At 39.7% G+C, this 14,469-nt stretch overlaps 1 protein-coding gene across 1 annotated transcript; it reads left to right on the plus strand.

The window, feature by feature from the left end:
* Positions 1-585: 585 nt before the first annotated feature.
* gdi2 (GDP dissociation inhibitor 2) lies at positions 586-13,786 on the plus strand. Its single transcript, XM_058417243.1, has 11 exons — positions 586-744; positions 6,520-6,627; positions 7,234-7,333; positions 7,646-7,780; positions 8,615-8,813; positions 8,937-9,068; positions 9,171-9,270; positions 10,996-11,167; positions 11,263-11,407; positions 11,519-11,573; positions 12,192-13,786. Exons 1-11 carry the CDS (start codon positions 700-702, stop codon positions 12,345-12,347), a joined length of 1,347 nt encoding a protein of 448 aa, XP_058273226.1. The 5' UTR covers positions 586-699; the 3' UTR covers positions 12,348-13,786.
* The last annotated feature ends 683 nt before the right edge of the window (positions 13,787-14,469 follow it).

A 14,469-nucleotide genomic window follows, 5' to 3' on the forward strand; every position in this document is an offset into this window, starting at 1 on the left:
AGAAATGATAAATCATTGGCAAGTGTGCATTAATATACATGCCTAATATATCCCACCCACTCATCAGATCATCAGTGTTATTCACTTTACCTGTCAGTGCTCATAATGTTATGCCTGATTGTGTGTAAACTTACAACGGCTCTATTGTCACAATTACATTTGCACCATTTGGCAAGACGCTCTTATCCAGAGCAACTTACATTTTTTTTATCTTATTTTTTACACAACTGAGGGTTAAGGGCCTTGCTCAAGCGCCCAGCAGTGGTAGCCTGGTAGACGTGGGATTCGAACCAACAACCTTCTGATCATCAGGCCAATACCATTCCTGTTACAGACGACAAACGAACCTGTTTGAACTGTTTAATAATAATAATAATAATTATAGTTAATAATGTCCTTTCTCATTGTTTTGGCACAAAACGGTCCTGATTATCCTGCTTTATTTTTTGGGAATTATTTACTATAATATTATGCAGGTTGACATATCCTCCATCACAAACACATGGCTCCTCCCACACATAGATTCAGCCCCTCCCATGCACGCAGAGGCCACTCCCACGCACAACCCCCTCCCACCCCGTTCATCCAGCCTGTTTGACGTTCCACCGCTTCTTTTTCATTTCCAGCTTTGCCGCTGATCTCCATTTTCTACTTCAGGCCCGACACACAGGAAAAGGGGGATTAAACTCGTGAAGCAAAATGAATGAAGAATACGACGTTATCGTTTTGGGAACTGGACTCACGGTATAGACTCGTTTTGATCCAAGCTAAAATATTTCTGTGCGCTTTTCTGGATTTGATTTGCAGCTGTAAAGCCTGATCAGCTAGCTACTTAGCTGGCTAGTTAGCTAGCTTTATTATAATAGAATTCCGAGTAAGTGCATGCTAGCTGTTTTTGTGCACTACATATATATCTGATTTACTGTGCAATCTGTATCTAAATGCGACTAATTTAGGATTCCGCCCTTAGTCTATGCTGACTTGGTCGTTTCTTTGACTTCGCCTTTGCTAAGTAGCGCCAAACGTATGCTTTGCCTTTATTCGGCTTGCTAACTTATTTTTATTCGCTTGACGACACTGCGACTGTTATAAGTTATTGTGTTTTTGTATTGTAAGAATTTCCTACAAAAACGTTATGATAACCATCTGATAAATTCGCGCTATTAGTTTAATTGCCGTTTTAATGTAGCTCGCAGGCTAGTTATTAACTACTCGCTAGCTGTCTAGGTGGCTGGTTAGCTTGTAATTTCTATATCTCTATCTCTGGGCTAACTGAACAGCGAGCAGGGCAACATTTCATTGTGAAAAGAAAATTAAACGCAAATGAATGTTATTTTGGCGTTAGGTAGATACGAGATATTTGAAGACGAAAAGCGCACGAGGAAGCAAAGTAGCTCGCGCAAGTGAAGTTTGCAGTGTGTGTTAGCTGCGTTAGCTAGCCTGCTCTCAGCCTCCGCCTTTTTAAACCTTGTTTTATAATAGCTAATTTCCTTTGGGAGGACGTTGATTTTCTTCCTTTAATTGTTTAATTATGTCAAAGCAGTGCTTGTAGTCGAAAGCTAATAAATTGTTTGACAAACGTTAGTAAACAACCGCGCCCTCATTTACCGAGTCTTTAAGTCTTCATACAGTTCATCCAGCCTGGTATAATGATAGTCCACGTAGTTTTTGTGTGTGTGTGTGTTTGTGTACGTCAAAATCTGAATGGCACACATCTCGTTTCCGGCTTTATGCTGTGACTGAAATTTAATTTATTTAGACCTAATATAGCAAGAGAGAGTACTATCATCATTCATCTTCAGTGACTGGGGTCAGGGTGCTGGAGGATTTGGAGTTTATCCCAGGAAGACTGGATGTGAGGTGGGAATGGGAATACACCATGAACAGGGAGTCATGTGCAGCAGTCTCTCACACACACACACACACACACACACACACACACACACACACACACATTCATGCACTTAGATAAGCAGTTCACCTACCAGCATGTTTTTTTTTGTCCCCCCCGAGAAGGAATCCTACACAGACTGTGCTCTATCTGCAAGTTCATTCATACAGATGATGCTGCACAGCAAAATCCCCAGTGTTTCTCCAGTAAAATAACACCTAGAGGGTGGAAGGAACTCTTTCAGAGTTCATTTGCATCCAGTCGGACACTCCAGGTGTTGAATTAACACCGATTTTGGGTGTAACTGCTGCATCACCATGCTGCCCTCATGATATACACAGATCAGGCATACCATTATGACCACCTGCCTAATATTGTGTTGGTCCCCCTTTTGCTGCCAAAACAGCCCTGACCTGTCCTGCACTGTGTATTCTGACACCGTTCTATCAGAACCAGCATTAACTTCTTCAACAGTTTGAGCAACAGTAGCTTGTCTGTTGGATTAGATCACACAGGCTAGCCTTCGCTCCCCACGTGCATCAATGAGCCCTGTTGCCGGTTCACCACTGTTTCTTCCTTGGACCACTTTTGATAGATATTGACCACTGCAGACCGGGAACACCCCACAAGAGCTGCAGTTTTTGGAGATGCTCTTATCCAGTCGTCTAGCCATCACAATTTGGCCCTTGCCAAAGTCGCTCAAATCCTTAGGCTTGTCCATTTTTCCTGCTTCTAATGCATCATCTTTGAGGATAAAATGTTCACTGACTGCCTATTTTTTTATATATATATATATATATACATATATACACACCCACTAACAGGTGCCACGATGAGGAGATAATCAGTGTTTTTCACTTTATCTTTCAGTAGTCATAATATTGTTGTAGTTCAGTTCAGTCGGGAACAGTGTGAAATCTGATCTGATATAGATCCAGGACTTTAGATCATAATCGCTTTCGCATCATGTTCAGTATCAGATTTATGTGGCATCGTTTCTGAAATGATGAAGAAACTGATTTTCCGAGAATCGCCTGCACTTTTCGGTTGAGTGGAATTTCTTTTCAGCTTCATAAAAGGGTTTGATTTTTGCACAGGTTTCATTTCATACCTAGGAACACCGAACGCCCTGGATGATGGAGATCCTTCGAACAACACAAATGATTTATATAATTTGCATAACTGCAGAAAAACCCTGTATGATATTCAGGAAACTGCTTAATGCCAGCTTGACTTTTCAGAGTATCACACAACTGAACAGGAAAGAGGAAGTTGGGAAGTGGGGAGTGAAGCGTTTGCTGTTGGTGCTGTAGTCTCAGTACTCAGAAATAGGCTTGGCTTTGTAATAGCAAGGAAATGAAAGCGTGATGTGTAGGTAGTTCTGCAAAATATCATTTGTAATACTGTGGTGCGCAATTCGATTTATTTCTATATTACAGTGTAGCCTAAGGTTTCTTAATTAAAGGAGCATTTTGTACGATCATTTTGCCGGCCAGCATTTTGCGCCTGTCAAAATCTTTATTGTAGTTTTTCCTCTCTTTTCTTTCTCCTCTTTACCAGAGCTCAAACTGCAGTGATTGCTGCTTGTCTGTCATATAAATGAATAATGTGAAAAGGCCCGTTTCTTGCGTCAGTTCAATACAGAATGCTATTTGTCTGTAACTTCAGCGAGTGGGATGAACTGAGTCATCACCAAAAAGAAAAGTCTGAGCGATCGTTGTGTCGTTCAAGAAGAAAACAGAGGAAAGAAACGGCAGTTTTTTCAAAGCAGCAAGCCTTGGCAGAATTGTGACACCATGACAGCATGCTGACATTTGGGGCCGGAGGACAGACAGGACGGCAAATATCTGAGTCTCAGCAGGCAGTCAGCGCCATCAAAAACCTGTCAAAATGTCAGTTTACCTGAGACAGCGTCACATTTTCACGTGACTGACCGAGTCTCCTTTGACTGCAAAGCCAGGTGCATATCGCATGCAGTCAGCTGATTTTTATATATATATATATATATATATATATATATATATATATATATATATATATATATATATATATATATATATATTTGTTAAGTTCTGTTAACATTTAACTCCTCCACAATTTCAGTACTTTACCAAGTGCAACACTGTAAGAAGGTTCCTCTTGCACTTTCTTTTCCTGTAAACTTGACGTATCCAGATGTAGGATGGTGTTAGTGCTAGATCTTGATTTATTATTGGATTTGTAGCCATTAAGTGTTAGACATGAGCTTGGCCTTTACATTTTTCCTCTTTTTAGATGAAAATAATTCTACTGTGTCTCGTAATTATGCTGTAGGTTATTATGCTTTATTACAGTCTGTACCATGTTGCTGTTGAGTTATGATAGCTTATGAAATTTATGACTGATAGGAAGGTTTTCATGGCGGACGTTTCAGATTAACAGATATATTTGTAAGTGTCTAATTTTGCTAAAGCTTGTGAGGAACTGTTTAGTGCTTTTGGAAGTATCAGCATTTTGGTTTTTAACTTCAAGAGAGGAAAAACAGGATGGGTTATAATAGCTGGTAACTAACTGACGACAGGAATTAGACAGAATTACAGTTCATTAGGAAAATGTTAAGCCAGCCTTTCGACCACTTTCAGATCTAAGACTTTGTATTCAAGCTCTCTCATCATACTTGTGCTTTGTCTGAACGCTTTATTGAATGCAAAAACAACAAAATATATCGTGCATAGATAGTATCTCTCCTAAAACATCGTATGTTAGAAGAGTCTAATCAGTGACCCTGATCTAGAGCTGTCTCTTAAATGCTGTATTATGTTGTAGTGGATTCTTACGTAAGGTATAATATCTGAATAACTAGATACTCGCACTTTCTGCAAACCAAATTGTGACCCCTTACAAGTTACTACTTTAATAGTAATTTGGGGGGAATTGAAATTCTCTCTCTTTTTCTTTGGCCCTCTGTTTTTCATCTGAGACAAAGCTGGGTCTGTTAAACATACTCTCTCTTATTACACTGCTGAACAATACCCCTTTATCAGGCTTTATATATGTTTAAACTTTACACAAATCTCCATAACTCAAAAACAAGAAGGGTTGTATGTAATATCAACTGAAATCTCATGACAAATTTAATAAAAGAAAGTGGACGGTGTAGTAAAATATCCATAGTTTTGTACATAGTGAAATATTCAGCCTAAAATTTAAACACATGGCTTATATAAATTAAAAAATAGATGTAAAAGTGTGTGTTGCTTTGCTTTCACTACATGGGGCAGGCTGTGATACCTGGAGGCAATATGCAATATCAGACACAGGTTCGGCCTTTAGCAGTTAGATCTAAAATATTTTGATTTTCTAATCCGGTGTAAATGGTTTTTATTTGAATTATTATTTTAATTGCAGCTTCATTGCATTTCTAGGCCTAAAACGAGCAAAGGGTTATAAATGATCACTTGTGGCAGTGGAGTCTGGTGGTGTGTTTGAGGGTGGGGATGTTTTTAGATTAGTAGTTATTGAATGCAGCTCAGGATATTCTGGTAAGGAATGAAACCAAGAACAACATTACTATTCCACAGTCTGCTCTTTCTCTGACGGGCCATGGCAGTGCATTTATTTGCGATTTTAAACTAGAAAAGACTGAATTATTAAATCGTCTTTACAAATTAAACTGTTTTATTTTCAAGTCCCTGTAACACTGCATTCTGATGTGTGGCGTCATTCACTTCCTTTTTAAAAGAATCATCTGGCTCTTGTTTGCATGCCAGCAGTGTATCGTAAAACCACTTTGCCTGAAGTCTAGAAGCAGGTATGTCATAGTTTAGCTCGTCTGTGGTGCTGTGGATGGGACATACTGCACGCTCCGTATAAAGTCCACTTCATCACATGAGCTCTATAACTAGTTAATCGCATTATGGACTCAGGAGGAGGGCAAACACGCAGTTTTTTTCCTCTTCTCATGAGCCTCTATTTGATATCTTGTGCCCATGCTTAGTAGAGTCATAAGAGCAGGGATTGAGTGTTGTAGCCACACGGTCTGACCGATAAAATGGATGATGCTGTGGTACTTTTTCCCGCCAGCGCTGCCTCACATTTCTGTTTCCCTTTGTTTACTTTATTTTATTTTTTTTATTAGGTCTTAATTACTTAATTTAATCTGTATTAGTGTACTGTAAAGGTTCTGTGTTAGCAACTGTCCTAGCATGCAGTCAATTCTACTGTTTTGTTTTTTGAGTACTGGCTTCTATAAAAGTATAAGCAATTTCTGAGTCATAAGTCTGCTTCAACTGTTCCTTTCTCACACTCACTTGCTGAGCTGAAATTTGAGAGTCTAAGATTTGTTTTTGGACGCATGGTGCAAGAACGATGACGTGTGTGTGTGTGCGCTTGACTACCAATGCAAAAGATTTGATGGGATCTGCAGTGTTTGGTTTATTATCTCTCACAAGGTCACACTAGGCAGTCTTAGAACTCACACCCTTTTTGCACATTACGTATTTGTGAATTGCGGCACTGACGTAGCGGAGTGTCATTATGTGTTTAAGCTTAGCAGTAGAGCAGCTCAGCTTTTACAGAATATGCTGTTGTGAGTGTATAGAGGATCGTGTATGTAAATATGCTGTGCCTTGGATTTGTGTTTCTCTCAGGAATGCATCCTGTCTGGGATCATGTCCGTGAAGGGCAAGAAGGTCCTGCACATGGACAGGAACGCTTACTATGGAGGAGATAGCGCATCCATCACCCCTCTGGAGGACGTAAGTTTATTTAACCGTTCAAAAAGCATTCAAGGCAACTTGCGTTGACATTTATTCATCAGGCACATGCTATTGTCTAAATGGTTATACACTTGAGCTCTTGATAAAATAGCTAATATCTCAAAGTAATGATTTTTGGCTGCTGTCAAATGTTATTTGAATTTATTTGGTAAAATTTTAGGCAGAGCTTGTTGCAGGGCGAAATATTAAATCCCGTTTTGTTTCACGTTCACTTTTGCAAGTGGGCCATCAAAGAGCACCTCATGTTAAAAACTTTTTGTGTTCTTACTTCTGTGATGACAGGAACTAATTTGACACGCAGATATTCCAACGATTAATTGCTATAAATTTAAATGAATGAATAATGTTAGCATTGACATGATGAGGTACACAAGGATTAACACTTTAGGATATAGTGACCCTTAAGGTTCACAACAGTAACTCCAATTCTCCGTGTCAGTTCTCATCACATCACCCTCTACTTGATTATTTTCCAACAGCAGCACGCCTGATCATGTCGTGTTTGTTGCTTGGATCGTAATTTGTTTATATAATGATTGTTAAATGTAAGCAGTGTTTATAAAATGCTTCTCTCTTGTCTCTCAGTTGTACAAGCGCTTCAACTTGCCCGGTACCCCTCCTGAGTCGATGGGGAAAGGTCGTGACTGGAACGTAGACCTCATTCCCAAGTTCCTCATGGCAAACGGTGAGAGCGCATCAATATCAGAGGACCTGTAGGTTTCAGCAAATAGAAAACAAGTCATGATCTGGAAATCTGTGTGCCGATTGCTGCACGCTTCAATAACTCTGCTGTTCCTGTTGCCTAGCAATCAGTTGTAATGTAACACTTCTCCCAGCTCACTGATCATTCACGCATCAGAGACAGGACCATAGTAATATCCAAGTGATGTGAGAATGCTTGGTGATTATGTTATCGAGTTTCTGGGACATTGATGCTTAATCTTATTAATGTCACAGAAAGGTTTTGTTTATTTTGTTTTGTGTCTCTGTGTTTTAGGTCAGCTTGTGCGCATGCTGCTGATCACACAGGTGACGCGTTACCTGGACTTTAAAGTGATCGAGGGCAGCTTCGTCTACAAGAAGGGGAGCATCTACAAAGTGCCCTCCACCGAGACTGAGGCTCTGGCTTCCAGTAAGTGGACTCCAAAGTTCTGATATTGGATGCATAATTCGGTCCTGCTGATCCTCGCAAAACAAGTGCTGTCACAAAACTAAAAAAATAACCTGAGGTTAGAACTAGGCTTGATGGGTCACGATGTAATTTTTTGCTTCCTTTTGACGTTCACAATGTTTTGGAGCCACAGTATATATAGTCATATAGCTATATTTACATTATCTTATGAGGTTTTGGTGAGGTGATGTCAATTTCTGGCCATGAGGCAAAACCAATACATGGATCTTGGTGAAAGCAGAGAGAGTGGTCAATGTGACGTCACTTGGGTATGTCTGCCACGTCAATACCAGAGTGTGTTTTTCTCATCTTATGAGTAGGGTTCTCAAATGTTTTTATATTCAGTGTTTCTTATATTCACGGTTCTTTTAGTAACCTAATGTACATCTATTCCCATTCATTCATTTTCAAACCTTTCTTGTTAAGATTCCTGTACTGTGATTTTTAATTAGTTCATGCATGACATTTATGCATACTATTTACTAATAAACTTTTTTATTGAAACTCTAACAATAGTCCGGTCTGATATTTGATATTGGTTGATTTTGTTATGGAAGCAGAAAAAAAAGTTATTTCTTGGATTTGGGTAAATGCATATAAAAACGATTTCTTGAAGCGAGTTGCTGAAAGATTTAAATATTGGTATTGCTTCCCCATTTGCTCTACACAGGACACTGCACTGTGGTTAGAATCATATTGTTTAGTTAAGTGCCCTGCAGTTCCGCATGCACTTGTAGTCAGCAGGTGTTTCTCCATCATTCAGTCTCACTCATTTCTGTAATCATTTTTCTCTAGGCCTGATGGGGCTGTTTGAGAAGAGACGGTTTCGTAAGTTCCTGGTTTTCGTAGCCAACTTTGATGAGAACGACCCCAAAACTATGGAGGGTGTGGATCCCAAGAAGACCACAATGCGTGAGGTTTACAAGAAGTTTGACTTGGGCCAGGATGTCATCGACTTCACAGGTCATGCCATCGCACTCTACCGCACAGACGAGTGAGTCTCTCGGAGAACGCACTGCTACACAGTGAATGAATTAATGATCGGATATCAGGAGGCTGGATGTTTTCTCTTCATGTGAAGTGTGTGATCATTCTCTCTTCCTCTCTGTCTCTGCAGTTATCTGGATCAACCCTGCCTAGACTCAATAAATAGGATTAAGTTGTACAGTGAGTCCTTGGCGAGATATGGAAAGAGCCCCTATCTTTACCCGCTCTATGGTCTGGGAGAACTGCCTCAGGGCTTTGCCAGGTCAGACTCTCTTCTATCATACACACAGGGTTTATAATTACGTGCGTTCAGAATCTGTAACATAAATATTTTCAACTTGCTTTACTTGTTTGTGTTTTACAGATTAAGTGCCATCTATGGAGGAACTTACATGCTCAACAAGCCAATTGAAGATATTATTGTAGAGAATGGCAAAATAGTGGGCGTCAAATCTGAGGGAGAGGTGAGGAATTCATTCTTCACGCATGCTATGCGGATAGCATTACTAATTCAAAAAGGTGGTCAACTTAGAAACTGATTCAGGAAATCTTTATTTTAAAGCTACTTTATTAGTGCAGTTAAATGATGGTCGCATCAAAAGAACACAGCAAAGTGCACTTCAATTCACAGACCAGCACGGGCTTCAAATTACATCTCTTTCTTGGGTTACTTTGTGAATGCTGAATAATGAATAAATCAGTGCAATAAATGTGGAAAACTATAAGTCTGCATGTAATATTACACTTTTTAACAGAATACCAATTTGTACGTGATGGCTCAGCTAAAATAATAGATCCAGGAACTGAATGTTCAGCATTGAATTCCAAAAACAGGCTCATCCTTATAGCTTAGAATGGCCTTTCTTGGGTAGAGGATGCTTCGTTTACAGCAGCTATCAGCAAAGTCTTCCATGCTTCTAATAACTTGGTATTTATTGGACATGTTAGCTCAATTCCTCAGTAATGCCTGAAAATCAGATTGAATGAGAATCTGTCAGCTCCCATGAATAGTGGGAAGTAAACCCCTGCACTGAAGGCACTCAAGGCATTAAGTGGTATCTATGAAGCAAGAGGGCGTGGGATTAAAAAATACACCTGCATGCCTCTACACTTTGTAGAATGTATTATGATTGTGTTAACACCCCAATAAAGCTAGAAGTAAATAAGGTAATTAGTGAAAGTGTTAGTTGATTCATCTAAACATCTCACACTAGTAAGCAACAAGTCACTGACTTCACTGCCAAGAAATGTTTTCATGATTTCAAAACTAAATGTAGTTAGCATCTAACCCTTTGTGTGTAACATTGAGTGTGTAGTGCAGGAAGAGGCAGTAAGGTAAGTGTAATATACAAATGGAAAAATGGAATGATATTGCACTGAGAGGGTCTGCAGATTGACTGCCGGCGGGGAAGATGATGTTATCTAGCCTGCTGGTGTGATGGCAAAGGCTCCTGTAGCACTTCTCAGATGGGTTGTGGTTGGCATGAGAGATGTCCTTGATGGTGCCTTTTACCACCAGTGATTTGTTGGTTGGTTTTCACTTCCCACTGTAGGACCTTCTGGTATACCGCAATGAGTTACAGTTTGTATGCTCTCAATGGTGCAATGATAGAAGTTTACCATCATTCAGTATGTTCTTGATCAGGATTGTGGTGTTGAGGCCCTGGGTGAGGTCCTCAGAGATGTGAACACCCAGGATCCCAGGTGGACTTAAATGTACCTCAGTTCCATTGATGTATATATGGGTGTTTTTGGACCACTAGTAGTCCATACTTCTTGGTCTTCTGAGTGTTGACAGACAGGTGGTTGGCACAAGCCACACCTCCTTTCTGGACCTCCTCCCTTTAGGCTGTATCCTCGCTGACTGACCACCGTGGTGCCATCTGCGATGCCTGCAATTGCATATCCATATGATTTGATCTGCATGACCTGTTACCAGCATGCAACATTTCTGTTTTGTGCTGCAGTGTAGTTTGTCAGGGTCAGGACCTTATATCTCCATGTATGAAATGTACAAGAAAACTGTTAATTCTATACAATACTGTGTTAATATGGAGTAAACAAATGTCATAAGTACAATACATAAAATACTACAATGCCATGCCAAAATGTAAGGCACACTATGTCACTAATGAAGTCTTGCCATGGAAATGGTACAATTTAAAAGGTATGTTTTTGTGTATGTTCAGATTGCGCGCTGTAAACAGCTGATCTGCGACCCCAGCTACGTCATGGACCGGGCCAAGGTCGTGGGCAAGGTGATTCGAGTCATCTGCATCTTAAGCCACCCCATTAAGAACACCTCAGACTCCAACTCTTGCCAGATCATCATCCCTCAGAACCAGGTCAACAGGAAGCATGGTGAGGCACACAGGAAGTGAAGTTCATACAGTCAGTCATTATGTGGGTTTGTAGGTTTCATTTTGAGGATTTACAATATTTGTTGTTTGTTGTAGACATCTATGTGTGCATGATCTCTTATGCACACAATGTGGCAGCGCAGGGTAAATACATTGCCATCGCCAGCACCACTGTGGAGACTAACGACCCTGAGAAGGAAATTAAACCAGCTTTGGATCTGCTGGAGCCTATCGAGCAGAAGTATTTTTTTTTTTTTTTACGTGACTTAATATCCTGAAGTTATTATATATATTATAGTAGGAAAATACAAAATGCTTTGTGTTTATATTTTTCCCGTTTGATCCTCCACAGATTTGTGAGCATCAGTGATCTCTACGCTCCAACCGACGTGGGAACTGAGAGCCAGGTTAGTGTGTTGGCGAGTTAATTTGGCCTTTTAATTGATTATTATATGTTAGTTTACTCTTAATAAAATAGTTAATGTAAATGTTGAAAGCCTTAAACATACAGAAGTATTCAACTGAAATTCATAAATCTCTAATTTCATATGTCTTGCCCACAAAAGTCTGGATGAGCAGCTAACTTTAAATGGTAACTGCTGCCATTTGTTAATGTTTAACCTTTTCAGGATTATATTGTGGCTATATACTAGACAAATCAGATGATTAGTTTGTTCCACAATGTTGCTTCACCATTTACTGATTTTGAATGTGGGAGGATGAACAAATACTTCTCTGTACATTGAGTTTTAAACTGTGAACACTCCCCTTATTGATAAAATGGCGGCTAGCTAGTCTCTGGTCTGATGAGCTGCTTTCAGCTAAAATAAATTCTCAGAAGTGTTTGGACAAGCCACATTAAAGAAGCTGACAGACCTTTAGCTGGTTTGTGTTTAGAAACTTGCCGTTGGACTTTTTTCAGGTTGGTGTATGTATGTGTCAATTGACACTCCTGCTAAATATCCTCCTAATAAAATACTTTACTGGATCCTGTTTGATATACTCTGACATTCGTTTCACACCAGATCTTTATCTCTCGCTCCTACGATGCCACAACTCACTTCGAGACCACCTGCGATGACATCAAGGACATCTACAAGCGTATGACTGGCACAGACTTTGACTTTGCCGAGATGGAGCGCAAGCAGAACGACATCTTTGGCGACGGGGCCGACCAGTAACCGAGCTCTTAACACTGTTGGATATCAGATATTCAGAGGATGGTAATCTTTAAGGAAAAAAAAAAGAAAATTTGGGAAAAAAAAAATGTTAACCAAAATGGGCTAGCTGATTATCTCAAATGAGTTTTTTTTTTTTTTTGTTTGTTTGTTTGGTTTTTTTCTTTCCATAAAGGAATTATTTCATGTATACAGTTACAGATTTAGCATTTAAAAGGGGAGATGGGTCAGGTGGTCTGCTTTGTATAATCAGGTTTTGAGACATATTGCACTGATTGTTGGTTGACGTCCTGTATTCAGTTGCCATCATTGTGTTTTCACCCTGTGCACACAGGGAGGGCATTTAGTCCAAAGATGCCAATTCATCCCACGTACTCAAGTGATATAAAGGCACAAGTAACAGAGTGAATTAAAAACAAAGAAGCAGAAGTATTTTTTATATTGATGTACTTACAGATGGCCTCTCAAACAGAAGAGTGTCACAAGTTTGCTTGATTTTAAGCTGCAATTACCAGCTTTTAATGCCAACCTCATACGATTAAGTACAGTGTATTTTCTTACAGATTGGTGCTACTAGTTACTTACTAGTTACTGCACTGTAGCTAGCAGTATCTCCAAACCTTGCTTTGCAAACGTAAGGGACGTGTCAACAACCAAATTCATATAACCTCTTCCTTTACTAATACTTATCCAATCTCTGATCATATAAACATTTCTACAAATGAGGATTATACATATATACATAATACAAATGAAGACTTTGGCATAACTGTTAACAGGGACAGGAGTTCTGGGGGTTTTGCAGCTTTTGCCTTTACATCTCTGTTAAGAGGCGATGTGTGAGCCACCGTGTCATCCGTACACCTTGGATTAGTGGAAAAAATACGCAACTGTTAGATCCAGCCTTTCCGAAAAGTACACATTTTTTGCACATTTTAGTTGGTGTGACAGATATTACCTTCAAAAAGCCACTAGGGTCTGTAACTGCCTCTAGGTTGCAAATGAGCAATAAAGTAGTGCCATGAAGGTTTTTAGTAAAGGTAACATTTTGCTCTGTATTCCTTTTAAAGCAGTTTTCCAGTCATTCTAGGTCCCATAGAAGCTTTTTTGGAGGTAATTTTAAAACGCTAAAGTGTACACAAAATGTTTATTGGCGAAATTGTCAGACCTTTCTTTGTTAGTCTATGAAGCTGCTTAAACACTGTGCTCTTATTTCGGCAGCCGAGAGAAAAAGCTCTTGAAAACACATGAGAAAAGTGGCCTGGTTCTCCTTTATATCTCTCTTGCTTTAGAAAGGACCAAATGTCTACTGCAGTATTGACGTGGCGGGAGCCCTGTGCAAAATGTCAGTGTTTTAATGAACGGAAGAACTGTGCTGAGCAGATGGGGCTCAAATAATTTCTGTACTGCTAAAGTAAAAACATTAAGTAAAAAACATGAAATCGTAGTTTGTGTTTTTCTTCAGAATGGATGACTTGACGCACTAGAAGTATCTTAAAAACATTACAATTGAGTCTTGCACTATCTTTCATTCACGTGTTAACATTCACGTGTTAACCCACCTCAGGTAACAAGTCATTTTTACAAGCATTCTTTTGCACATGACTAAGTTTAAATCACGGAAACTAGCAAGTGCACTACATGGCAAAAAGTACACTATTTTGCCAAAGGTTTTGGGACACCCCTCCAAATTATTGAATTTCAGAATTGTATAAATTGTATAAAATCAAGCATCTAGGCATGCAGACTGTTTCTACTAACATTTGTGAAAGAACGGGTCACACACTCAATTTCCTCACTACTAAATATTCTACGGTCAACTGTTAGTGGTATAACAAAGTGGAAGCAATTGGAACAACAGCAACTCGGCCACAAAGTGAAACTCACAGAGCGGGGTCAGCGCGTGCTAAGGTGCGCAGAAGTCGCCAACTTTCTGCAGAGTTAATAGCTACAGACCTCCAAACTTTGTGTGGCCTTCAGGTTAGCTCAAGGACAGTGCGTAGAGAACTTCATGGAATGGGTTTTCTTGCCTGAGCAGCTGCATCACAGCCTTACATCACCAAGTGTAATGCAAAGCATTACAGTGGTGTAAAGACTGCAAAACTGGACTCTAGAGCAGTGGAGA

Source organism: Hemibagrus wyckioides, linkage group LG19, assembly GCF_019097595.1.
Source record: "Hemibagrus wyckioides isolate EC202008001 linkage group LG19, SWU_Hwy_1.0, whole genome shotgun sequence".
NCBI lineage: Eukaryota > Metazoa > Chordata > Actinopteri > Siluriformes > Bagridae > Hemibagrus > Hemibagrus wyckioides.

What these genes read in the sequence shown, in the direction of transcription:
- gdi2 (XM_058417243.1), top strand. Translation starts at nt 700, where the DNA reads ATGAATGAAGAATACGACGTTATCGTTTTGGGAACTGGACTCACG. An exon ending in CAAGTTCCTCATGGCAAACG is followed by an intron (nt 7,334 to 7,645) that starts GTGAGAGCGCAT and finishes TCTGTGTTTTAG; the next exon opens with GTCAGCTTGTGCGCATGCTG. An exon ending in GCGTCAAATCTGAGGGAGAG is followed by an intron (nt 9,271 to 10,995) that starts GTGAGGAATTCA and finishes GTGTATGTTCAG; the next exon opens with ATTGCGCGCTGTAAACAGCT.